At 45.3% G+C, this 27,630-nt stretch overlaps 2 protein-coding genes and 1 long non-coding RNA gene across 6 annotated transcripts in view; 1 reads left to right on the top strand and 2 right to left on the bottom strand.

Annotated features, from left to right (window-relative positions):
• Nucleotides 1–18,261, bottom strand: part of LOC120953708 (uncharacterized) — a 51,163-nt gene extending 32,902 nt beyond the window's left edge. The window contains exon 1 of one of the 2 annotated variants that reach the window (XR_007451951.1): nt 11,800–18,261. The gene's annotated coding sequence lies outside the window, so the exon portion shown is untranslated. Of the gene's footprint in view, nt 1–6,313; nt 6,406–11,799 lie in introns of those variants that run through there. The other variant, XR_007451952.1, reaches the window with a different exon arrangement.
• LOC120953709 (galactokinase-like) overlaps nt 6,380–27,630 on the top strand; it is a 34,331-nt gene continuing 13,080 nt past the window's right edge. The window contains exons 1-3 of one of the 3 annotated variants that reach the window (XM_040373895.2): nt 6,380–6,485; nt 19,467–19,656; nt 24,008–24,150. In XM_040373895.2, coding sequence (XP_040229829.2) covers nt 19,495–19,656; nt 24,008–24,150 — 305 coding nt within the window. In that variant the 5' untranslated portion in view covers nt 6,380–6,485; nt 19,467–19,494. Of the gene's footprint in view, nt 6,486–6,608; nt 7,041–18,384; nt 18,471–19,466; nt 19,657–24,007; nt 24,151–27,630 lie in introns of those variants that run through there. The other 2 variants (XM_040373894.2, XM_040373893.2) reach the window with 2 other exon arrangements.
• Nucleotides 25,298–26,949, bottom strand: LOC125906590 (uncharacterized). Its single transcript, XR_007451954.1, has 2 exons — nt 25,559–26,949; nt 25,298–25,483 (listed from the first exon to the last, which is right to left on the bottom strand). It is a non-coding gene; the product is annotated as an uncharacterized LOC125906590 (long non-coding RNA).

A 27,630-nucleotide genomic window follows, 5' to 3' on the forward strand; every position in this document is an offset into this window, starting at 1 on the left:
TTGCACGGTTTCGAGAACGAGTTCTAACCACACAGCACCCACCCTGCCCACCCCCGGGATAACGAAGTGCCGATGTGTGGGATGTAGCGTCTTAAGCTTGGCTTGTTGTCGGTTTGTTCGCTTTTCCCGGAAAGCTAAGTAATGCTCCCACGTACCCATCACGCCCGATCGTGACTATGGCGGCAAACCGTTTGCTTCCGGATTCCCCACGGCTCAGCACATGAATGCACATCAAGATAGATTTTTCTTTACACTTTCTATCGCTCGGTGTGCATCCACGTTCGTTTGCCCCTCTACCGGAGCGTCCAAGCAGCCCGGCGGAGAGTGAGTTGCAATGGCGTAGAAAATAATGCACCTGTCACCCCGGCGAGCTCTATTTTTCTGCCACCATCACCACCTCCAGTCTCCAACGAAACTACGCAAAACTCAGTAAAGAAGCGAACCCTTAAGGGTGCTCTTCGTAAAAGAAAAAGGAATGCTGTTTTTGCTGAAATGCTTCGCAAAAAGGACTTCAGATCTTCCAGTGGTATTTATTCTGGAAAGCACCTTTTGCTGCACTATTTTGAATTGCATCATTCCCGTCTACTTTCCACCCGCCCCGAATGCCCGGGCTGATTATTTGCTGCGCTACCGTGCAGGACAAGGCGCATGTCTTGGGCCATCGCTTTGCTGCTGTCGTCTTAGCCGTCGTTGCGTCCCGCCAAGGAGTGTCTATTATTTTTGGTTTATTTTTTGTTCTTTCCCTGCTTTTTTTGTTGCTGCCCCTGCAATCACTTTCAGTCCGCACTCGCCCGTCGCTGGAAGAAGTCGCGGGGGAAGAACGACTAGCAACCCGGATGAGTTAACTGATCGTACTCAATTTGCCCGTGCCCGCGGTCTGGTCTGGACTTCTCTTTGCCTCCGTCACTCTAAACAGTCTCTCGCTGGTTCTCCGTTAGTACACGAACAATGCTGAAGTGCGTGATGTGGATGGCTAGCTGTGTGTGTATGTGTGTGTGTGCACACCAAACCGTTGGACAGCGTGCATTCCTCATTGAAGCAATAACAATTTCCTGTGCAAATTTAAATTAAATTGTCTCAGCAGCATCAGCAGCACCAGCAAGTGGATGCCGGCACCATTTGGGACTGTCCGTCTGCAGTTGTGTGTTTCCATACCGTGCTTCACCGCGGCACCCGGGGTTCCCTGTTGCCTTCCTCCCTGACTTACGTCGTGCGAACAGGGATAGGTAACCGTGGCTTAGTTTGCTTTGAACTTGCCGCGGTAGCAGCCACTAGCCCGTTTACAAAACCGTTTTCAAGTACGTTTTCAGTCTTGACTGGTCTTGACGAACGGGAAGGACCGGGATGACAGACCCCTCGCCACTCCCCCCGGGTGAGGAGCACGGGAAGAAAAAGTACCCTGGAAACGCGTTTTTAAGAGCTCCAGTTAAACTAATGAAGATGAAGATGGTGAAGCATTCTAGTCCAGTGGACGGTACTTATGAGAATTTATTCGATTTTTATTACTTCTTGCCGGGAACGTAGAGTTTATTGGGAGCGTTTACCTTTGTCTCCGAGTGCGTCATTTTCATTACTCTATTTTTTTGCAATGAGAGGTTATGAAAACTAAATATAACTAAGATTTTTAGTAGTTTTAATTATAGATGAAAACAACAGTTTAAGAATTAATAAATGAAAAGAAAATGATGTTACTATAAAAGATCCGTCTTTAAGGGTCAACTAATACTTCAATTCTCATTCCCCCCGATAGATCGTTAACGATCATCGAAAAAAAAATCGTTTTCACACTTTAAAAACCACTTCTTACTTTCTTCCAATTGAATCGCTAATCAATTTTATCGTGCGCAAAATTCATACCGCTTTTTAATGTTTTTGTTTTTTGCTCGCTTTTCTCTCAATCCATATGCATCAAACGCACTGCTACTGCTGCTGCTGCGAACCTGTACGAAACATGAACGCATAAATTAATATTACCTTTATCAGTACAGTATATAATTGCATCCGATGAGTACAAAATGTATTCACGCGAACAAAAAAAAAATGGTAAAAAAAACTTCATTACAATATCAAAACGCACCCTACACTCGATCAATTTGCAAGACATTTATTACCATCGGGCCGGGATGGATGTGAAGCGTAAACAGTTTTCCATTTTTTATTCCTTCTCATGCTAACGGCTTTGTTATGTAGCATTGAGGATTTCATTGAAAGCAACGCAGTGAAAGCATCGACTAACCTAAATTCGTTTTGAATCGCACGCCACAGAACCTCGAGGAAAGGTGTCAGCTTTTCCTTCCCATTTTCATGCACCACGATCTGCGACGATCAGTGATGGGGTGGTACGGGATGCACTTAAACGGTACTGGATGAACGATCAGCACTAGGGCATTGCGTATGGGGGTTTATGTTGAACAAATTATGGAAACATATTATACCATTGTATACGTCACGTCAACGAAGATCCACCACCGCTAACGGCGGCACGTGCTGATCTTTATCTTGGCATGAATGTTTGCCTATTATCGGGTTGACGGTTTCGTGTCGTGTTTAGTTGAGATGAAACCCAGCCCACCAGCAACGGAGGAATATTCTTCTTGATCGGCATAGGTAACTAGCCATGCTGGGGCTAATTAAATTAACATTAACTGCGTACGATAGTGAGCTGAAGAAGCTCACTGTTTTTCGTGAAGTAGAAATTTATTCATGGATGTACAAAGCCGCCTTTACTGTTCACGGGACACGTGACGATTTAGATAACACAGATAAGACACAGGTAATTAATGTTATTTAGTCCATGAATCATCCTGCAACACAGCTGTACTAAGAAGCATCATACTTAGTGGCATAATGAAATATTCAACACTCATCAGTTCGACATGCTAAATTTCCCTCGAAAGAACATGGTAGCTATTCAAACTCTTTTGTGCAGACAGCGCCAAACGCAGCTGAGGCAAACGCAAAACCCCCACTCGGCTACCATCTCTACAGCATCCAATGGGTCAGATCACCAACACCAGCACGTGAACGGTGCGCCTTCCAACTCACACTGACTCGTGCCAAAAGCGCACGACCCGCTGGGTTTATTATTTTGCCCGTCCATACGAGCTGCACAGGCCGGCTACACGGCTGCTCTGTGTCGGGGTGTCTTCGAAATTATGCATCTTGCGAAACAACAATTCACCCTTCGTGCCGTGCGCGATCCGTGCCCGCGGAACAATCGCGGAACCTGGCGATCTTCCTTTGCGCGAAACGGCAACCCCTCCGCAATCGCGCCCTTGCCCCGGCTAACCTCATGCTGCAGCACCCATAAAAGCATAAAGCTGTGGGAATGTTGCATAATACGTTCGAACTCACCCCTTTCATCTCTTTCGTGGCGCGCACACACACATAGACATTTCCGACCGGCAAAACCAACCGACACGGCCGACGGTGGTGGTTTTTCGGTGGAGTTGTTCGTACCCGTCGAAAACAAACCAGCTGGTGGGAAGTTGGCTCGTGAGAAGCAGTGCGACTGTGACTCTGGAGTGGGGAGGGATCTGTGAATCTTCCAAAACACAACCAACACCACCGCCACTAACCAAACAGCTGAAATGGTGAACCATTTCGCGATAGTGACCGAAAGCGCAAAGTTCATGCAGCGGCAGTCTTCTGCGGGGCCAACGTAACAGATCCGCTGGGTAGAAATCAAAGAGCTGGTGGCCCGAAATTGATGCTTACAACGCCGAACGGGCTGATATTAATTAGAAACCGGGAACGGGATGGAAAAAGGCGAACGATATGGATCACATCGGAGGAGTGGTTGCTCTCATCGAAAACGGATTGTTCGGGGACGCTTGTTGAGTCATTTGTTAGTACACACGGTAGGCTTTAACGAGAGGGTGCTTTATTACACCAATGGGTCGTCTAGTCGTCCAAAAGAGCGATAAGTGTGGAAATGGTTTGTAATGCATTTCTTGTAAGTTAACTGGGATTATTTCACATTTGTTAGAATGCTTCTTCTTCGTAACTTAAACATGTATGACCAGGGAACATAATCCGTCAACTTTCGCTATCCAGGTACGGTAGAAATGGAAGCTTTCAATAAGTTCTTAAATGCAACGACCTACTCAAAACTGCATCTGAATCATAGGAAAAGTAATGCACTATGTATTGTAAGTATGGATAGGGGTTTTTTACAGTAAAACGAAATCCAATTATGAAATTACGCCTGTGCCTAGTAACAAACGAATCTTGCATGACATACACAGACTACCAGAGCGACAGCAGCTGTTTGATTCGAAGAAAATCTGTCGACTTCAATAAACCTCCTGCACGGATGCATTGATTGATGTGCATCATGCAGTGCTACCGGCGAGCTGCTCAGTTAATTCCAGTGAATGTAGTATCCCTTTTCATTAATTGTTCGTGCATATGTCAACAATAGGAGCCAGGAGCGTTCAGGAAAAATATGCACCATTTCCTGCAATCACCCACTGTGTGATTGATGTTTGAATATAGTAAATGCAACCCCGGGCAGCGCAGCAGGTTTGCTCTTTTGGCATTACACAGGCGCTAAAAAAGAGCATCACGGTACACCCGTTGGGGGTTTTCCTCGTCCGTATGCATCTCGATCATTCGCTCAACGGTGACCTGACCCATAGGAACCGAATCACGGTTTGCTAAGCGATCGACTTTTGCCCGCGTAGTCAACAGATGGCTCCGATAGTCCGTTGACACAATGGAAACGGGTGCCGAACAGATCGAAAACCATCCTCCGGTTCGAATGCACCGGGCGTACCAGGGCGGGTGTACGGGAGAGTAGTGCAACAGTAACACTACTGAAAACATCCGAATTTGCACCCCTGAACTTGATTGCCCTGACGTTGCGCTGCAGTGTATACGCATGGTAAGCCTCAAGTGTGGTTTTACTGAACGCATGTAGTACATGTGCTAGCAGATGCATCATTTTCACGAGGTTTCTCCACCCTTGCTCTCATCGTAAGTGGTGCCTGTTGCTGCTTCCATTTTTGTTCGCCCCATCCCGCTCTTCATTGCCATCAATTTGAGTGCAATTGCGAAGCGAGTTTTGGTGTACGAGTGTCGAGATTCGAGCAATCGTAACTAATTCCTATTTGTCTCTCCTTACGGTGGGGTGGGCTTCACTTCTTCCCCGGGATGTCCCCTTGGTAGAACGATTCTCGCACCGTTTTCAGCACGCACATATTACCTTCCTGAGGAAGTATGCAAGCAAGTAGGAACAGGTGACATGAGAGTGTGTTTGCCTTTGTATTCGGTACAGTTCGTCGCCGATTTGTAACATTATTACCACGTCGAGTTTGGTAATTAGTTGAGAGTAGCTTCAGGTATTGTGTGCCGAATTGTACGCGATTGCTACGTTACTAGGGTGGCTTATATGCTATAGTTAGCGTTGGCGTTACCAGTTGTACAGTGCCATTTCACTCTCAAGTGGCTCCAATTGAGAACTTTTGTTCTAGGAACATTTCAATATCACCTGTACGTTTACATGCCGTAGTGTTGATGAAGTAGGTCGGCAGAGAAGCGTGTCGTCATTGCGTTCGTTATACAAACAGGCACACGCTGTCTGACGGGTATATGGTGCCGAGGTTCGATGACGGATTATCAGTTTTAGCTGTAAAGTTAGGCTACCCTCACAAATTTCCAGCACAAGGATACGCACCGATGCACACAGCTCAGGCAACGCAGCGTAATCAGTTCAGTGACAATTCTAAATGCAATTCCAGTGGCATGAACAAGTGCAAAAACAATCTCGAAAGGGTGAAAAGATGTTGAGTTCGAGGGTGCTAGTAGTGTCGCAGTCGGGCTGTTGAAGTGAAATTGGAGAGCTGCTTAGATGTTTAACGCATGGGGAATGTTATTAGTTCGCGCATTATTCTACCTTATAATGCATTGAAACTGTTTGAAGTAGGGTCCTGTTTTATAAAAACAGGCAAAAGGTAATGATTTCCCGAACAAGTTCAAGCGAAACTCAATTTCGTTCCAGCTGTGTACTAAATGGTACAAGCGTCACCTACCGGGAAATTTATGCAATCAAACTGAAGCGCAATGAATGTTCAACGGAATGTTCTTGCAATCAGCTGCAATCTGCACTGTACAAACCTTTTACGTAATTTATAATGATAATGGGTCAATTTTAATGGCTGGGAAATTCTCAACGCTCTAATCGGGAGGGTAGATTTATTTACCTGTTTTACAAAACATACCCCTAGGCTCTAATCGTTCGATTCCAGTGTTTCTGTTGAAGTAAGACTATCGAACAGATCTACCAATTAGTTTTCATTTCAAAACCACTCACCGGAGGCAGCTGGAGCTGAGATGGATTGAGGTGACCGTTCCATCCACACACTACGATCCGCACTAGAATAGAACTGATAACTTCTGCCCTCGATACGGCACCGGCCACACAACAACATCAACAACCATCCTCGAACGATCCGACCATCATCGAAGAAGGACTGATAAGCACGGTAAGGCCTGATCGAGTACCTTACGCCTGCGATGAGAGACTCTCAAGCGATGGGCTGGCAATCATCGGGCGAGTTACGATCGTCTTTTATTTTACAGTCCGTTCTGTTTCTTCCTGCATATCAGGTCTGTGTGTGTGTGTGTGTGTGCGTCTGTCTGACTGGGGTTTTGTTTTCGTTCTGCTGCTGGAGCCTTTGCTGGATGGACCTTTCCCCTTGATACCCTTGACAGGCGCTTGTGTGACATCGGCACCGGGCGTACGTAATACTGCGCCGGCGCAAGTAATCAGTTCGCTTGCGTCCGTGCAACGTTCCGGTAGCTGCCCGGATTTTGTTTTATTTTGTAGACACCAGGTTTAAACGGTTCTGAAGTGTGTCAATAGTGTGTCGTGCTTTGGTGCAATCAAGCGTGGCTACAAATTCAAGGGTTCTCACAGTGTGTGTCAGTGTGTCTTACAGCCTCGCAGAACTTCCAGTGTTCAGTGTTTGTTAGTGCATTGCAATAGAGGCCAAATCAAAAGTTTCCCAAATTTAGGGATTTTCTAACCCCATAAAAAGGTAAAATTGTCTTCTAGAATCAAATTTGTATGTCTGAACTTCATCTTCCTTGCGCTAGCGCTCGATCACCACGTTTTATTACGATTGAAACCGAAATAAACCATATCGCAATGGCAGTGAAACAGTTGCGGAACGGTTCAACCACTTACCCGTGAACCTTTGCACAGTATGCCACCCGTTCTGGCAAGTTTATAGATTCCAGCTTGAGGTACCACAATAAAGCAAGCATTCGGGAGTTTCCTTTCATCAATTTACAGCCCTTACCGTGTGGTTCAATTCACGGGGCACAAACATACAATGCATCCTCACAGCACAGCACCGCGAAGGAAAGGGGAAGCGATAGCAGCAGAACCATCCAGCTGTGACAGAATAATATGGCCCGCTTTGCTTTCCCGCTGCTGGCCAAGACGAAAGACGTTCTCCTAACTTTCTCCGGTCTGTTCCGGTTTGCTAGCCCCCAGCATTCAGCCAGCATCGGCACCCTCCGCTAACGGTGGAGCGGAACCCCCCGCACACACACACACACACGCGCTTGCAGATTATGGCTTTTGTATGATTTTTCGTTAGAATCGAACGTAACGGGGCAACGTTTGCATCCCCTTCGGTACTACCGGAAAACAGAAAAAGCACACTATCGAGCAGTTTGACCGAGTTTTATTTCCCCCTTCTTTCATCGTAACAACGTGCTAACGTAACGGAAACGGAAAGAGGGAGGATGGAAATGCAATCACCATCGGATTGTTTTGCCCGATGATTTACTACACCCCACCCCTGCCTTTCTCCCTCACTCTCCACTTGGCCAACGGATCTCCCCCGGGGGGGAAGTCAAATCGGATGGTTTATGATTTGATTGAGTTTATTGAAATCGTAAAACGCAAAATCTTTAACGGCATTTGAAGCGCGTGGCTGTTGCACCTCTCGTTGTAAGGTTCTTGCTCCGTCCGTTAAGGTTTTGCTGGCCATTGATTAAGCGTTGAAAGTTATTTCTCAGTAAAAGGAAGACTTTTTCATTCTAAGTCTCTATGTTTTACTTGCAAGTTTACTACCCCCCCCCCAGCACCAATTCATTCAAAGCGCACTATCGTAGGAAAATAGCAGCTTGCACAGACACACGGGGGTGGAATTAAAAATTAAGCATTTGCAAAAAGCAGTTACAAGCAGTTTGCCAACTCAGAGGGAGCGATGGAAAGACAGAGACAAACAGAAAACAAAGCAGATGCAAATGAATTTGATATATACCGACGGGCAAAAATTGAAATCACTCAGCAAAAGCCCTCCACCGTTGGTGGCAATGGGCAGCAATGGGGTTGGAGGAACTTAAAAATGCCAAAAGCTTCGTCTCCTAACCATCACCGACCATACAACCGACTTCTAGCACAGTGGGTGCACTAAAGCCGGTGCAGCCTGGATGCACACTGGTTACAAATTGGCTGTGGTGGAGAAGAGATGCGCAAGGGAGGGACTTTGTAGCATTTAATTATTCTTCGCCGAGAGCTTTTGCTAGTTGCGTCCTTTTTTCGTTGTGTGTGTGTCTTTTCTCTCCGATGAAAGTTTTGAGTTGCTTCGTCGTGTTTGAATGGTGTTCTGTTCGGGTATGTCTTTATTTATTACCATGAATATTCCCGACTGTTTCTGTTTTGGTCCTGGTCGCACTGAGTTGGTCTTGTGTTTTGGGGCGAAACGAAAAAAGCAGGGAAAGCAAGAAGCTTAGTGTATGCGTTGCTGACAATTTGCTGGCTACGTATCTTTTGCTTCAATTTTCGAAAAGGGTTTTTTGTGTGTGAAGAGTTACCGTTTCCCTTTGTGGCGGATGAAACTCAGGTTTGGAAAGAACCTGGTTCTAAATCATTCAAACTACCGTCCGGAGGACGATGGCCGTACGAGTGGCTGTGCCAGACATCATTAAAGGCCCCCGCTTTTTTTTTTCAGCCCGCATTCCTCAACCCGGCCCGGGCTGGATGAAATTAAATCATAATTACAACAAGACACTAATTAAGTGCTCCCACCGGCCACACGATACTTGTCGCTTGTTGCACTTGTTCCGCGGCTGGGCTGGAGACAGATGCCGGCGAGCGGCTGTAACACACGACTTTGATGACCATTTAGTGGTGCGTGTAAAGGTATGTCGCCGTGTTTGGAAGATACCGTACCGGGGAAGAAATTGGAGAGCATTAGCATTCGCGTAATGAGTGTTACTTGTCAACGATTATTTATTTGCTTACTGCGAGGGACTACACAAAAAAGGCTCACCACTTTCTAGCAATCTGTTAACTCGCAGGAGATCCAGAAAAGAAGGATTCAATCGGACGGACATTGTACAGCTCTTCACTCTCATCCACTTTTCAATTAAGAGCAAGGCTTCGCAATCTTCTCTACCGCTTGTCTTGTCTGGTTACGAGTGATTTGTAGTAATTACACCTCTACTGTTGCGCTTTTCGGTCCCCTTAATGGGTCTGTTTGTGTGTGTGTGTGTGTGTGTGTGTGTGTGTGTGTGTGTGGGGTTGTTCCTACTGCTCATTACAACCAACTCCACCCGTCCGTCCGCTGTTCAAACTCAATCAAGAATCAGCACGCTAATGGATTATACACATTCAATGGCTGTCCAGAAACAAATGAAGCTAAATTTCCCCGAGCCCTTTTGCAGGGAACCGATCTTCTTCCGGGACTGCTTCCATCCGATCGATTATCGCCTCTAATGGGTTTATCTGAACGTACCTGGCGTGAGTGACGTTCGCATAAAGCAGGGAAGCATCCCCCCCCCGCCCAGAAAAACAACTACTAATTCACGCTGAGTAAGCTGAAGTCCGCAAAATGGGCGCTAAATTGGGCGCAATTTTTTTGTTTAGCTCCTCCAACGGGGCCAGCTAATTGATATCTATTGACAATCAACGGACGGTGGAGATAGGGGGGTTTAGAAGGTGCTATTAAATCACGCGCGAAGAAGGTAATCAGCCTAGGCGCGTATGCGTTGTGTGAAGCGCATATGTAAAAGTTCCGCTACTTCCACACGCGAGAAGCAGACTCCCATACGAGCGCGCCCGTATGGGAATGAGTCGAAAACGGGAGGAGGACTCCATGGTCTTCTAATGGATTAATAATAGCAATAAAGCTAATTCCCGCTGATTGTATGTTTTGATTAAGGTGGGTGGTTTTCCCTTTGCGCCTTCGCTTCTTGTCCCTGTGTGTCTTCTTGTGTGTTTTGCTCTTTCTAGTGCCCTTCCTTCCAGAGAAATGTGTCAGTAACTAGAGAATGAATCGTAACCTTTTGACTCGTGCAAACGATACACGATGCAAAGTAATGAGAGGTTGAAGAGGCAAGAGGGAAGCAAACCCCCCTTCCCCCTTTCTATTAGCGGGCTGAAGCTTTATCATTATCATGTTAGGATCGGTAACGATTGCTACTTTCTGTGCAAGGTGTTAAACTGAGTTGTTATGACCTGGCCGATTGAAGATGAAATAGAGAAAACGGATGATGCAAATGATGTGATTGGTAAAAATGAGATGAATTGGGCTTTGGAGATGTAGAAATTCTCAGTGACCAATTCTTTCTTTTCGACCCACGAACCAATAATAGAGCTCCATAGATGAGTAAGAAACCACTTACAGGGTTTTCGAGGATTATATAGACATGTTCAGCGAGCTGTAGATTCGTTCAGGCATATAATAGACTCTTTCAGCGAGATATAGAATTGTTCGGATGTAGGCGTAGACATGTTCAGCGATTCTGTAGAGCTGTCATTTGTTTTGTTTACACACTGTGCCGCAGGGTTCAATTTTTCATTCTTAAAAGTCCTAAAAGTAGCTAATAATCATTCTCCAAGCTGTTGAATACATAAATTAATTGAAAAAAGCATATTTTTTCGAAAACCGTTTGTTTACCTTCTGATGAGAATGATCCAACTTGCAGTCCAAGGGGAACGAAAGTGACAGCTCTACAGTATAACCGAACATGTCTACGCCTACTTCCGAACAATTTTATATCTCGCTGAAAGAGTCTATTATATGCCTGAACGAATCTACAACTCGCTGAACATGTCTATATAATCATCGAAAACCCTGTATTACAGTAAGAGCTTTTTTAATAGAACTCTTCTTGATATACCTACAGAAATGATAAAATTTGAAACTAAAGTCAACCATTCTTGTATCGCATATCTTGGCACCTCAGACAAATTCCCCTCATGTTGTTCCCTTGCACCATGAGCTCAGCATTATTCACACAGTACGCAAATGCACTGAAAATGCATCATTTAATAGGCACCCGAGTGACGCTAACGCTGACTCACGCTTACCTTACGACCGCCTCATATTACAGTGCAACTGCATCTAAACAAACGCCGGTCGAGATGTAGCCAAAAAAAAAAAACACACACACTCGGCAACCTTTTTCCCCTGCCCATGACACCGAGGGCGTTAGATTAGTTAGTGCTTGTGAAATTCTAAAAACAAAACGGTAAGAAAATAATTTACACGCCTCAGCACGCGTGCGTGTGTGTGTGCGCGTGGTGTCGTAATTTTGTGCACTTGCTGTTTTAAAATACCTAAATGGCTGCCCTAGGGGTTTTAAATACGCCTAACGGATGTTGAGGTGCACCTTTACGGTGGTTTTTGCGGACCGGTGGGCTAGAATGATGCGAAAAGAACGCACATACCGGGGCGGCCTGCGGGCCCCGGGGCTGACCATCCAGAGGAGGGTTGTAACCCCGCTCAAGCCCCAAAGTAACGCTACTCTCAGTCCCTCTCTCCCCTTGTAACTTACCCCGTGCGATGCGCCCGGTCGATGAAATGGACGTTGTCGTGTTGAGAAATCTCCCACTATCTCCCACTCCACCTTTGTTTGGTTCTTTCGCACTTTTGCAGCAATTATCAGGGCGGCAGCTTTCAGCACGATTTGAGGTAGAATTAAACTTCGGCCGGGGCGCTGGGCGGCCCACGATCGTTATCGCGTTGTGGGGCTCCCTCCGCACGGGCACCACACGTTCGATGGCGTGCCGGATCGTAATGCCGGAATGCTCAACACCTCTGCCAACCCTGCTCGGCACACGAGCGATGCGAAGAATGATGCGCTTACCGCTGGGGCGAAGATTTCAATTAAGAAATCTCCCAGCCTGGTGTTGCTGCAGGGTGTTGGAATTGCTTTTCTTCGCAACGAGAAAAGTGAGCCTTCCGATGGCGGAAACACGTGTCGAGCGGTGGTTTTAATTCACGCGGATACATGCGGACGTACTGGAGACGGGAAGGCAGGGTTCCGTTGGAGTGCAGATACACTTCAGACACACACAGGCACAATTTCGCACACTTTAGCAGCCGTGGTAGCTTTATCAGCGCGTCTTAGCACCGACCTGTCAGCGGCTCTAATCCCAGGGAGCAATCGAAACCGAAACGACCGTCACTAGCGGATAACTGAGAGCCCTGTCACGCTGGTGCTGGTTCGTGTGCGGGTACATCGTTTGCTACCTTGGACGCAAACATTCACGCACGACCATTCACGGCACTACACACACACCCACACACGTTTGGCCTCAGTTGCATCGCTGATCATTGCGCTCGGTTTCCCACTTTCTTTGCCCACTCCAAGTCATTCGATCTGTCTGACTGCACGGTGAATTTGTGTAACAATAAGCCGTATGTACCATCGGTCTACCATGTGTGTGTGCGATGATGGGCAATGGTGGTCACGAAATCATCTTTCCCACTCCCCGAATGCTGCAACATGTGAACTGCAGCGACCGCACCAAACCGACCGGGCCGCGCGATCAGCGAGATAAGGCCGTTGCAGTTTCGCGACCGTTTCGGGGCGAGTCTCCCTGAGTGTGTGTGACACTGTGTCTTTGTAGTCGGAGAGATGATCTCGCACAAAAGGAAAGGGGGAAGATTTATTCGGTGGCCGTAAATTAATTAAGAGCCATACGGTTACGAGAGCAGCGACACACGGTCACAGCTTCAACCGTCTTTCACTCTTTCGCTTCTGGTCGGTTTTGCGCTGGTTATTGATGCGTAGAGTGAGTGCACGCTGCGCGATAGGTTAGGAATTTTGGCAGTTGGCAGCCTGCAGTGCGAATGGGTGCTTTTGTAGCACAAACTATTGCTATTGTTAAAAAGGCACACTGTTCGGGGGTGCCGCATCAGCAGGTTAAATATTTACAGTCGATTCCAATTTGCATTCGTTTTGCACATGGCACATGTAGCGGCGGTTGGCGTTCGAGTCGTTTGGAGGTCTTAAATATTTATGAATGAAAAAAAAAACAGCCACAGTTTGCAGCCAAGTTGTACTTCTACTGTGCTAGAAGTATTGAGAGTTGGAGCGAACTTGTCGTTTTGTTTGGTTTGCTGATGGATACACTTTTGTGTAAGGCCATATCTTTGCTGCTGGTGATGCAGCGCAGAGGATGCAGTAACTGTGTGAGCACGCTGCACCATTTAGCATGCCGTATTAGAATTAGAATCGCCTAATTTGTATTCCAGCGTCGCTTCAACCAGGTACCATGACGAGACAAGCGTACCAAATGCATTGCTGTTAAGCGGGTTTGTTGCATTTTTGCTGCCAGATTGCTACTAATGTGTGAATAACAAAAAGAAGAAAAAATCTGCTCTTGAAATGACGGAAGTGATCGTTTGACAATCAACTGATCGTTCGATAACGCTCGCGCTTAACCTTCCAACCCATAAGCTACAACGTGAGAGCTGCCTATGCCTAGACTTGTTTTTCTGTTTGGTTTTATTTGCTTGTGCAAGAAAAGAAGGCTTCATAGCCTAAAGGGGAAACGTAAACGATCGTCCAGCTGACAGGTCATCGGACACGGCGTCAACACCGACCGCGTCCCCGACAGGTCGTGGAGGATGAGAGGCGCCACGATTACGAAGACTCGCGCGACCATGAGATACGGTGTGATGCATCTATCTCCCATGATTGCATCTTTTTCAACAGCACACAAACACATACACAAACACACACATACACATATGCGTACGGGCACGTGCGAAAACAGCAAACAGACTGCGCTGGTACCGCTCGTAGAAACCCGGGAAGGGATATTGTTTTGATGTTACGCGCGAAAAACCCGGTCAGAGGGCCACGCACGGTGCCCGGTCAATGTTGGCGAGTTTGGTTGCAAAGTTGGTGTGTCGAGTTAGTCCACTCTTCACACACACACTTACTAGCCGCCCAAGACACCCATGGAACCGGGTCCGATACCACCGCTCCAGTGCCCTTGAGTTGGCTCAAGCATGTCCAACTCACGGGGAAAGGGTGTGGCTCTAAGGGGGGTTTCTTTTTGCTGCCTTACTCCCACCAACCCGGCTGCTCACTGATGCCGTCATGCACGGACATGGGGTCGCGTACTACTAATACGGGCAAATAGCAGTTGCAGTTTAACTGGTTGCTGGAGAGAAAACCTGTTCCGCGAGCGTTGGCGCTCTGTATGCATCGAGCCGCTTCGGTATTGAACTTCACCGCAAACGTCAAGGATCAATCTGGCCCCGGTGAGTGCCCGGAGGTCGCTCCACCGTGTTCCGGTTTCGCTTTCGTCGTACGGCGCCTGCACGTGCGGGTTTCGTTTGCATTCCGCAGTCGCAAAACGGGCCATTTGGAAGGCTTGGAGGCTGGGATCCCGCCCATTGGCCAACTTATGGTCCCATATTCCACTGGAGCATTGCATTGAAGCAATGCAGTGTGGACGGCGTTTGGCGTCTGAAAATTGGAACATTTCAATTGAAAGGGAGAGGAGGGTTGATGGTTTGATCGATGTTATTGTAATTTCAGGCGTCGATTTTAGTGTAGCGATTTTGGAGCAGGATGAATGTACTTCGATGTGAGTTTGTTGCGTCTTGGTACTTTCGATGTAACGCATGATTTGATACTCGCTGGTTTGAGCATAAAGGTTTTATTAAAAAAAACATTACATGATACGTTACATTCTAACTTTTGAGTGGCAAAAGATGGGCTACGCTTGAAGAGAGTATCAAAATTCTACCAAAAATACCTCCGGCAAAGATTTATTCCTCTTTGACCAGGCCTTGAGCTTTAGCGTTCACACAGTGTCAGGTTTCCGCCGTCACTCTGCTTCACTCACAAGAAACTGTATATCATTTTTGTATCATTTATCTTACCTTACGCCTGTTTGTGCATTGCTGGAAAGGTATACAGAGTGTCTCGCACACCGGCGCTCACACAGCTTCAGTGCGTTGCGTAGTCAAACCCTTCCGGAAGAAGCTAACGCCCCAAAAATAGCTGCTTGGTTCGTACTACGAAGTCGTGTAATGACGCAAAAGATTAGATAAAAAAGGGTGGTAGCGCAAGACACGAACGGCAAGCCACATAAAGCACATTGGTAAGCAAAACGGTCACTTAATAAACATGCCGCTGCCGCCTGTTTGCCGTGTGCCAGTGTGTGCCGTGTGGGACAAAATCAACAGCCCATTTTGCGTACATTTATGACGCGCTCGGTGGTGGTTGGTGCTATTTTTAATCACCAAAAAGGATGCAGTTTCAAATAGAACCGTTTGTCACTTTCCAAAGGAGCTTTATTTGAATGTAAGCTTGAATGCTCGGTTCAAAATGTCACTATCCTTTTGATGCAAAGCGGGACCAATTTCGCCGGAATATTTGTCGGCCTGCCTGCACTGAATGAAAGTTTACGGCTGTCAGGGCATATTTCACTGTATTGGATTCCTCGGTAACAATTGCCCGGGTGACGAAAACGCCATTCGAAGGACAGGACATGGTAAGAAAGCTCGGGGAAAAAGGGGTTGGCAGCCAGTTCGCTACCGGCCAGTATGCATTACACCATCATCGTCATCATCAGTATCATCAGCGTGATCTGAAGTGGTCCTGCGTCCGTTGTCCTGCACGACGCACCGCTGCCATGGCGAATAAATAAATCATTTTTATGCCAAATACGCACCGAAAATTGGTCGCGCGAAAGTCGCGCACACTCAAAGGACTCTGTTGTGTGTGCTGTAAATATGCGAGAAACCAGCAGTAACTACGCAAAAAAAAAAATCCGACCCGACAACATAAAGAGAAGAAGAGGACACATAGCTAGGTAGGAGGACATCACAGAAAAAAGGGGCATGACAGTGGGCGCCTGCTGTCCGAAATTGTGGAAAATGAAATTGAATATAAATTACAGGATTTACGACCGGAACGTACGCGTGCACGCGAGCGCGAAGAATCAGTTGCCATGGGAGCGAGGCGCGAGCGGTTTTCGCCCGAAACGAGGATTAGTATTCCTTTCCTTTATTTTGTCCATTTGTTTTCCCATCTTTCCGTCCTTCCGAACGCTGTGCACGGGAATCATCACGTGCAGGAAGAAGCAAACAAAGTAAAAACAACAAAAAAAAAAAAAACACAACCAGCCGTGTGAAAGTGTGTCCTTTAGCGAGGGACACAATATTTCTATTTCTGGGTTCAACGAATAACCCCCTCCTGGGTTGATGGGTCGTTCGGTCCAATGGTAGGACCGATTCCAGGAGATACCAGATTGCTTGTGATTGAATATTTGTACCACAGCAACGGTGCAACGCGCGGGCCGTACTGAGTGTGGGGGAGGGCCAGCGGAAGCGCACTTTCTCGCTCCTGGTCCTGGTGGGGGAGGACATCGTGCTTCCGGGAAGCATACCGTTTACTAATAGGATTCAAATCGTTACGTCCTCCGTTCGATTGCGAACGCAGTATCGTATCGTTGGCAACAGTTGGGTACGGCTCGGTTTGATGAAATGTTTTGCGCAATCCGCGTGCCTGACCTCCGCGAGATCCTTTCCTCGTGTTGGGCTGCTTGCGTGTGATCGGGCCGCGGTTCACAAATTAGACACTAAATATGCGAATAATTGGTAAAAAGCTCCGGGACTATTCGCACGCACGGGCACAGGGAAAGGTGATGGATTTGCTTCCATTATTGGATCTCTTTTTTGATTTTTTTTGTAAAACCAACGTCACAGAACAACGTATGAACTGAAAGGGACCAAGCGTTGGTCGGTAGAATGTAGTGTTTTTTTTGGTTGGTTAGTTTGTTTGCGATACGAAGTGGTAAATCATTTTGAAAGGACAGCAAATAAAAGCAAGCTAAATGGGGAAGAGGGGCGAGTTTGATTGTAACGATTCTCAGTAGGGCGGGTAAATTATTGAAATTCTCGATGGAATCAGCGCAACGGAATTCCCCTGGCTACCAATTAGAGGATATTATCCAACCTCCATGGTCGATGCTGCCAACGATGTTGGATGGAAAATGAATGAATCAGGTTCTACGTATTTGTGGCGTTGGAAATGTTTTTTTCGAAGACGTATTTTAGAGCTTTTTTACCATAAGGGATTAAATATAAATATTAAATAATACCAATTTAGTTTATGATTATGTTTGCCTATTGGAACGTAAGTACACATAAGCCTCGACATTTAATACTAATTCAATTAGGAATACTGATAATGGCAGCTATTTACGCGCATATTAGCACTTTAAACACAAACATGAAATGATAGGAAAAGAAGGATTTCCACAATATTTAAAAATAAAATAATGAAAGATAACTTTTAACTCAAAGATAATTAATTCCACATTGATTTCTGTTAGTTAATTTTGTGCCTCACTGTTGCGTTGCGTTACCCTTGTTGATAAACCGGTTCATCGTTGCGATGCATATAGCATACATTTAGGCGCTTTCATATCGGGGAACGAAAAAACTATTTTCTTCCGTTTTGTGGGCATCGTTTTTGCCCTTCTATTATTAGTTTATTTTTGTAGCTATTTGGTAAATGAGGATGAGTCTAGACGACAGTGTAAGAAATACAATATCGACCCTTGTTGATTTTTCTTAAGCACGTGTTCCACAGAAGCAAAAAAAAACTGCTCGTGCACATTGCGTGTCACATTGAAAAAAAACCCTCTCACACACACACACACACACACACACACACAGCTCGTTACCTAATTACGTCTTCATCATTATGCATTCTTCCACCCAGCATCCCATCAATCGGACCACTCGACAAGTAATTTGATAACGACGTGTAAGGTAAACGCGTAACCCGACGCACGAACCTCCTGCCGCCGGCTGCTGATACGACAAGTGGCTTTCACACACAATGCGCCCCCAACTAGCTGACGACACAAGCAGCATTATGATTGGCGTGTGTTGGTGTGATCCATCGCTTATCTTTGCCTAATGCCCGACTACTGGTTGGTGGTGGTATATGCAGTAATCGTACGCGCGCCGTATCAACAAAAGCGAACCCTTTGGTATTGGTACGCGCGCCAGCTGGATGTTGGAACATGCTGGATGTGTTTAATTTCACACTCGAACCGGGGTCGATTTCGTGTCGTTCGAGCGGAGTTGCACCAGTTGATATCTGCTAACTCGTACACACAGTACAGTACGCTCGATTGCCGTGACACTCTGGCGTATTTGTTTTAACTGGAACCGGGGAAGTAAAATGTGCGTGCCACTGCGGCATACGGGGTCACCAGGGGGAGCCACCAAATCATAATACGACAAATGCTACCAAACAGTGAACCACCACTCGGAAATCGTGTCCAATCGATTCCCATTCAAACAAACCATTCTCTTTTGCAATGATTACTGTGAATAGTTAGCACGCTACTGGAAGGGTTCGTGATGTATCCAGGCGTCAAGTGTCCTTTTTATGTAGTGTGTGATGCAAAAAACCCTTAGTAATTAACTGACAGTCAGAGATGGAGTGTTTGGTCATACATATCATTGGTTTGTGTTCTTGCAGGTGTGCGCTATTTTTGTTTTGCTTTCATCAACAACTAGCATAAACGGGTGGCAGAACATATTGCAGCAAATTTGCACCTCGCGTGTGAGTGTTTGCGTTACTTGATTGATTGAGGCTTGACCAAATGTTTTATTTAAATGGTACAATATTTTTAGCCATTTGATGTGCTGTTCTTACATAAAGTGATTTTTATCTTCACTTTATGCTTTGAAAGCAATTGCAATGTTCATTGCATGTTAATTGTTTATATTTCTTCATAGAAAACTCGTTAGTAGGTTGAAAGCATTTTTTGTTGTAGAAATAAACTGGCTGCAGCAGCAAAAAGACGTGTTTTTTTTCAACATGTTTTGATGCAAATGACACGAAATCAGTATACTTGCATTGTATGTAACTTTTACCACCAAACGTCCCATTACTAATCTACATTTCGCCAGTTTGGCATGAAACTCTCCCACCTCCACTTTCTCTGAACCCCCTGATTGCTGTCGATAAAATGTAACTTCCATCCGGCAAGCCCTCCGGGGCGTGCCCAATTCCCGCAGGTCATTAACAGGCCCGAGCGCCCCACCATAGAACACCGACTAAGTCGTTTTTCGCTTATTTAACACGTACACCACAAAAGCGCTGACCCCTTTTTTTCATGCTGTTACTCTGCTCTCATTCACCCTCACCCTCTATTCACCCCCATTGCCCAGGAGTTCCACCGACACCGAGGACATCGAGATGCTGTCGAGGGTAATTAGTTTTGATGAGGTTGTTAAAACATCAATCGAAACATTCCGCAACACGTTCGGTGCCGAGCCGGAGCTGGCCGCCTGTGCCCCCGGCCGGGTCAACCTGATCGGTGAGCACATCGACTATAACGATGGTTTCGTCCTGCCGATGGTAAGTGTGTCTGTCTGTCTGTTTGTATGTGTGTGTGTGTGTACTGATTGTGGTTGTGTGCATGTGTCATGGGCGAAAGATTTTCCCGGAGGAAAGCATTCACATTTATACAGAAAAGCCTGTATGGGGATGAGAATGTAGGAGCATTAGACAATCGCACGCCGTTTAGAGCAAACATGGGTGAAAACGTTTCCTTTTGCTCAAAATTGGTGATTAGATTGATTTTATTTCTGATTAGAACAGAATATTTTTCTTTTAGAGCTAGTCATCTCATCCGCGAGTTCGAGATACATTTAATTGCGATTACATTTGAAAGACTTTTCCTTTTTAAATTAAAAACAACTTTGATTTGTAAGTAAGTAAGTTACAACTTAGATGTAAGTTCGTAGGCTGAAATTTCAGCCTGTCAGCTGTTTGCATTGTATAGCAGCTTTCGAGCAGCTATCTAAGTGAGTATAATATACAGGTGGGCTTATCGCAAGATGTATGAATTTTGAAGGCTTCACCCATCCTGCCAAAAATTGATATTCAAATTCGGTTATAAAAACATGCTATAAGACCATTTGGACTACATACACTTTGATTCTAGATTCCACCACGTGATCTGTTTAATGCACCTTGGGGTAAATTTAAACAACATCGTGTTTTCGAACAGGTACTCGAATCTAATTCTAGCTTAGAGGCTAGAATAATCTAGACTAAAAATAGCAGGCTAGTTTTTCGTTTGTATGGAGTGTATACATGATTTCAGCCTCTAACTGTCAAACTCCATACAACTGACTAGAATCGTAAGGGCCCCATTTTGAGTTTTTTTTTTTTATTCTGAAATTAGTTGTCAAATTATATGGGACGAGACTACCTGGTCTACATACACTTTGTGTTTTGTACGAAGTGTTATCATGATGTCTGCCGCCAAGTGTCAAACTCCATATAAAACAGCTGGCTAGTATCGTAAAAACTCCCAATATTATCAATCCTATGTTTTTTTTTATATATATATTACATATATTCATATTTATTTGTCTACCTTTTGGTTACACAAATGCTTAAATAATACTTATTACCTATGTTCCTAACCTAACAAAAATTAACACGAATTATCAAAAATTTGAGAAAAAAATTTTTTTTTTTTTAGAAAATTAGAATCAAAAATTTAAAAATTAAAAATTAAAAATTAAAAATTAAAAATTAAGGCAGCACGGGATTATGGAGGGTTCTGATGCGGGATCGGAAAGAGGATAAGGGAAGGTTGAAATCAAACATAGAATATACACAGTTAAATCGACGAATTGCACGAAGAAGGGGGTCATTACGGCCCACTGCAGTTCGGCGGGAAGGGATCACTAGGGGAGGGCGGTTTCGAAGAACACGGTTAGGGGCGTAGAAAGGGATAGAAGAAAGAAGGGAAGGAGAATCAATATTACCAAGGAGTAATGCGGCAATAAAGGAGGATTGGGCATGGGAACGGCGGTTTTCCAATAGTTCCAGGCCAAGCTGACGACACCTGTCCTCGTAAGGAGGTATGGGGGAGGACAATCTACCCAGGATTTTACATATAGCAAACCTGGTGAACGATCGCTGCACCCGCTCGATACGTTCCACGTGGGTTCGAGCTGTAGGGGACCAGACTACTGAGCAGTACTCCAAAATCGATCTGACCAGAGAGCAGAACAGAGTCTTCAGGCACATTGGGTCGGAGAAATCGCACGCAATTTTCTTTAGGAGACCCAATGTTTTCCGCGCCTGATTGACAATTGAGTCAATGTGGTGGCTGAAGGTGAGGCCTCTGTCAAGCAAGACACCGAGGTCTTTTACGACACAAACACGATTGACTTGTACAGAATTTAGGACGTACGAGATTTTTTGCGGTGATATGATATCAACAACCCTACATACACCCACTCATCACCTAGACGGTTATAAATTGATTTTTAATTTAACCTCGAGGCCGGATAAAGTATCTCTTCCGCATATTGGTTCTGGCAGTGTATGTCAACACTGCGAGAACAAACAAATGCAGCAGCACTTTAGCTTCACCAGGTACCATAAAATAACCTCGTAACAATCGACAAGGGCTGCACTGAAATTGAATAGACAATCGTAATAAAAAAATAGAAATAAACATCCCTCGTGGTGGTTTTTTGGATGGCGGCGCAGCTCATCCAATGCCGTGTCCCGTGCTCATCCTTTCCACCCTGTGCGAGACTGATATCGGTGCGAGTGCTATTGCCGATGGTGCTATTAACGCACTCACTCTATTTGAATCGATTTATCAAGCCGAGCCACATCCAGCGCCGACCGTGATGATGGCTTATCAGCGGGAGCTTGGGGTCGTTATTTATCTGCCCAACCCTGGGGGCCGCGTGGCAAGGGCCGCCGTGAGGAGTGCCGCACTGATGAAAGAATAACACTTGTTGGCATTTTTATCAGCCAACCGAAAAAGGGGTTGAGTCGATTGGACAAGTTATCGTCAAAGGTGCAAATGTGTTACGGAGTGGTGAAAATTTTCCCTCTCGGTTGCGGTGGAAAACTGTGCACACGATGCTACATGAAAGCTTGGGTGCTTTACCTTCTGCGAAAAGGCATTAAATTGCCTTTTATTCCGATTCCTTCAATTGCTGCAACACAACTTTACGAGCTCAATGCACCAAGATCAATGGCTTCCAGGTAATGTAGCTGTAGCTTCTTTACGATCCAATAGTCGCCTTTCTCGTCAGCAATGCTCAACAGAAGGAAGACGAAGCGATTGCCCGAAATGGTTTACTACACTTCCGCTGCAAATGCTCTAATCCGATTCATTTCCGAGCTGCAGACAGGTTTGGTAAGGGGGATATTGGGTTGCACGAGCAGTTTGTCTAATCGATCGAGAGTTTATTAGCCGCCTCTCGGACAGCCACTCATTCGGGAGGCGGGGTTGAGGAGATTATTGATTTTTGTCTGGCAGTAGTGCAAATTTGTCTAGCTTGTCTTCCGGCAACGATATGATGTATTACACCTAAATCGGCATTCCGAGAACGTTGATACCGATCGCTGGAATTGTATTGAGCATTGCATGATTGGCAAAAGCGAAATGAATCGCATTTTGCCTCGCTTGGGAGTGAGTCAATCTTTCATTGGCTTCTGTTATAATTGAGCGTATTGTTTTAACAAAGCTGCCGCGCTGCAGATTGATGAATAAAGCATTCACTCGTTGCCGCCTAATTTTGGCTGTAAGGCATCAATTTTTGACAGTACGCATCATTTCTTGACTCTAACGTACCTATTTTTGTCCGTAAGTCATCCATATTGACTGTAGGAAATCTTGTAGCAATCATAATAATTTTACAAGGTATTTGAGCAGATTTATGACTATTGTAATTTTACATCACATGAACAAACCGTGTAACCAACTTTTTTCACCCCATTACAACTATCAAAATTGGAGTAAAAATTTTTTACATTTACATTTTTTATTCTTTCAATGTAATTATTAACTACTTAACTCAAATTCAATGATTGGAACACAGTTTCAGACATTACGTTAAGTTTTGTAAATAAAACAATCGATTTACAGTCTAAAATTAATGGCTTTGAGATAAACGTTGATGTGCACTGTCAAAAATTGATGCTTTATAGGCAAAACTTGTGACACGCCGTCAAAAATTGGTGTTTTTAGAGACAAAAATAGGTGAGATAGAGCAACAATTTAGTGACAACGTCTGTAAATCTATATTCGAGTTGTTTCAAAATAATCATCCCATCATGTATAGCATCACTAGATAATCTTAAATTAGTTTCAACTTCTTCCCAAGGTCTTATCCTATTGACATATTGTGTTAATGATTATTCTGAAGTTTGATTACTTAGAAAATGCTGGTTGCAGACTGAGTCTTTTTACTTTTTCTTCTATTTTCTACGAAATGATCTTACATAAATTGAGTGTAAATGGCATTTTACATTTCAGTTTTACTCGATCGTTTAAACAGCTCATCATTTTGCTGCATTCGTAAGACGTATGTTAACTGTTTCGTGTCCATTTTAATACTTCTTTTATAAAAGTATACATAAATGATCGCCATGCATCGCTAAGTCAATACGTAAAATTCTAATATTTAAGCGAAAAAATGATTTTGGATTAATTCTTCACCGACCGATAGACACATAACTATATTCCATTAACTACATATAATAGTAATTTAAACTATATTCCAGTAAATTCACCAACCGCCAAATTCGAAATAATTACTCATTCACACACTCTCTCTCTCACACACACACTAACACGCGGCACCAACAGTCAACAGCTAAAACTAATTGTTTACCGCCATTAATTTCTTCCCCCCAAAAACCCACCGGCATCCGGCACCGATAGGCACTGCAGCTCGGCACGGTGATCGTCGGGCGGCGCAATGGGACCGACTCGACCTGCGACGTCGTTACCTGCTCGGACAGCATCCAGGAGGGCACGAAGCGGGCCCAATTCGACAGCAGCACCATCGCGAAAGGATCGCCCAAGTAAGCACGCCCATGCCTGCACCCTTGCTCGCTTCACGCGCCATCGAATTTGCCCTACCGAAAACGCTAGTTAATTAATTAGACACCGTTTGCCCGGATTGCAGACCACCCACCCCGCGACTTCCTTCCCCCAAGTGCACGCATAATTTGCATTTGCGTGTCCCATCGCAGGCTCGGTGGGGGGGTTTGCATTGGAAACGATAGCATAAACATCGTATGGTGTAGGTGCCAATCGCGCGAAACGGCCTATCCCCTTTGCGAATGCGTAGGCCGGGAAGCTGGGCCGCGAAAACACAGGACAAACAGTTGCCGGTACACGAGCCGGTGCGCGAAATTCCGCACTGCAGCAAGTGACCGCGAGCACACGTACATGCCGGAGCCTTCCAGTAGGGTTGGGGTTCTGTGGCGCCACCACCGCTGTTCGTGGTAAGGTGGATCCTTGTTCGGCCATTTCGACCGAAAACAGAAACGCGGTGGTTACGGTTACGGCGGTGTTTTGTGTTTGAGTGTGTGGTGTTCGTGTGTTTTTACACCTTGCCGCTGCGTTTTCGGCAACCAGAGGATGCTGTTGGGGGCGATACGATGCCCGCACAGTGTGCCAAGCTTCTCTGAACTATGTGGGCCAGTGTTATTGAGAAATTGTTTGAAATTATCGGTTGGAGTTGGTTGTTTTCGTGAGGAATTGGACCACGTGTGGTGGTTTTCGAAGAGATTTGTTTAATGTGATCACAACTCTACCCCACAAACCATCAAACTTTGCTTGAATATAAAGGGATTTTATTATTTGAAACTAATACGTCCCTAAACTATCGTTTGCACTTAAAAGAAAGGACTTTTTCAGATGTTTCTTTCCTTGAACATCCTTTGAAAGGAAGTTATTGAAGCTTATTTGCAAAAATAAATCTAAGACCTTGCGGGCTACCTTCGATTTTTACCAATTCTTCATCAGTTATCGCGACCAAATTGTAGGAGTACACTCTTAAAAAATTTTGACGAATCTCGGTTAATTTTTGCCGAGATCTGCACAACTGAGATCTCGGCAAAGATCTCGGTTAAATTTTTGTTGCCGACATCTCGGTTAATGTCATTTTGTTTTGACGTTTACGTTTAACCGAGATTTTCGGTTAGAGCAAATCGAAATTTCGGCTAAATATAAAAACATTTTATTTTTATTTTAGTGATTTTATTTGCGTATCAAATGGGTTTTTTTGATGTGATGGAAAGCGTTGGGACAGGCGCCGATTCAACCGCCGGATGGGGCACAGCGTTTGGATGTGGTACCGGTACAGGAAAATGAGCCGGACAAGGAGCGGGCACTGGTACAGGCACGGTTCTGTAAAGCGGGCAGAGTGAAACAAGTCTGAGTGAACCCTTTTTAGATTTCTTGTGATCGAGTGTTGATACTTACCTCGTGTAGGTGACCGGAAATGAATCCTGGAAGTCTGAACGGTTGAACCAACCGGATTAGCTTCCACATCTGATTCTTAAATAGGGACTGCTCCGAGCGACGCTCTGAAGAGTACCGGTTGCGTGCGCTGATGGAGTTTCCTAGCCCCAACCCCGCTCCATACCTGTGCTCGATCGCACGCTACTGATTCTCGTTTTTTTCACGCTGAGAGACTCATTTTCACTTTTTTTACATTTTTTATTTTACATCACAACATCACTCCGACAGGTTTTCGTTTCATTAGCACGAGATTAACAGAATGGTGAATGACAGATAGAATACCGAGCCTCGGCTAATCCAAGTAGTAAAGCTGAAATCTCGGTTATTTTGACGGATTAGCTCGGTGACAGCAGTGTTAACGTATGTGTTCGGCATGTTGTGTTGCCGAGTTTCGGTTCAAATTTTTATTTAACTGATATTTCAGTTTTACATGGTACTGATTTCCGGCTACTAGGTTTTTTCAACTGACATATCAGCAAGAATCGAAAGAGCCGACCGATTTCGGCAGTTTTTTTAACCGAGCTCGTGAAATATTTTTAAATGTGTACAACTCATGCATCGTATTATTGGAGCAAATTTTGATGGGACGCAGCTGGGGGATGTTGGACTGGTGTCGCGTCGTAAGGTGTCATATCGAAATTCAGACGAAATTCGCTTTAAACGGTAGCATTTAGTTTTGCAGTCATTGCCGCTGGGAGGCCTTCGCGTGGATGCGATTTCTGATTTCTGATATAGTTTGTTCATGTTTCCCAGGTACTATTTCACTGTTTGGTGCGTTGCATCGACCTCTCGGCCAAGCGAACGCCACCACTTGTCTCTCTGTCTTCATTAGCAGCTTCCTTTGGAACCTTTAGGTGCTAAGGATCGTCGGCCATTCGAAACTGGGAACTTTCCTTCGATACTCTAATTGTTGTTTAATAGTGCCAAGATGCTGTAGATGCCGAAAGGGACTTATGCGACGCTTACAATCTGCCGCACTGCTGCTGCTGCTGTGCGTTTCTTCGACAGTGCACGCTTTTATAGGTAGTTGCTTCCCGTTTTTGGCCATCACGCTTAGTGTTCGATTGATAAAGGTGTCAAATTTTGTCTACCGAACTTCAGAAAACTATTAATTAATGGTGTCTGAAAGAATGAAAACGTGTTTGGTAAATCAAATCCAACATACTTTTCTCAAGAACCACCTCAATTTAACCACCTCGATGGCTCACTGTGCCTGCGAAACCGTCCCGAAAGTTCACCGGTACACGAATGCACCATCGGAGGTACACGCCAGAGTATGCGCGCGCGCGTGTGTGTGTGTGCTGTTGTTTTCTTTTTACCTTCCCTTTGCTGATGCACCTCCCCCCCCCCCCCCCCCCGAGGCTCGTGCACACCTACGCAAGGAAAAAGGCGGAAAGAAAGCAGCGTGGCGCGCGTGCACGTTCATTTTCATATTCATGTATTTAAATTAAATAATACGACATCAAAACTCGCGGAAAATTCGCGCGCATAATGAATGTGCAAACGTGTACATAATTCATGCAAACTTTTCGCCCAACCGTGCTGCTTGCTGCTGCTGCTGCTGCTGCTACTGTTGTTAGTGGAGCCGCTCGCGCTACCCGTTTTTGGGGGCGCAAAAAAAAGAAGTATGCACATTCCCGGGGGTTCCGTGTTGCGCGGCGAAGAAACTCTCACATGTTCCCCGTGGGAGCGTTCTGGGTGTTTGGTTTTTTTCTTTGTTGCCCTTGCTTGAAGTAAGCGATGCCGTTGCCATGCACACACACACACACGCACGTGCGCGCGCGAAGCAGCTAAAACTAATCGGCTCACATCGTCCAGCTTAAATGTCCCGAGCGTGTCCTTATATTTGTCGATTGTTACGGGGAGAGAGGTTTTTATTTATGGCGTACTTGTTCCCGCATCCCGGCGGGGGAAAACAGGCACCAAGGGCAAGGTATGTGGTATATATTTTTTGTTCTTCCATTTTTCTTCCATCTTCTTTTCCTCGGTGGAGAACAGCACCGGATTTTGTTTGCCCCGTTTTAGGCGAAAGC

Source organism: Anopheles coluzzii, chromosome 2 (assembly GCF_943734685.1).
Source record: "Anopheles coluzzii chromosome 2, AcolN3, whole genome shotgun sequence".
Taxonomy (NCBI): domain Eukaryota; kingdom Metazoa; phylum Arthropoda; class Insecta; order Diptera; family Culicidae; genus Anopheles; species Anopheles coluzzii.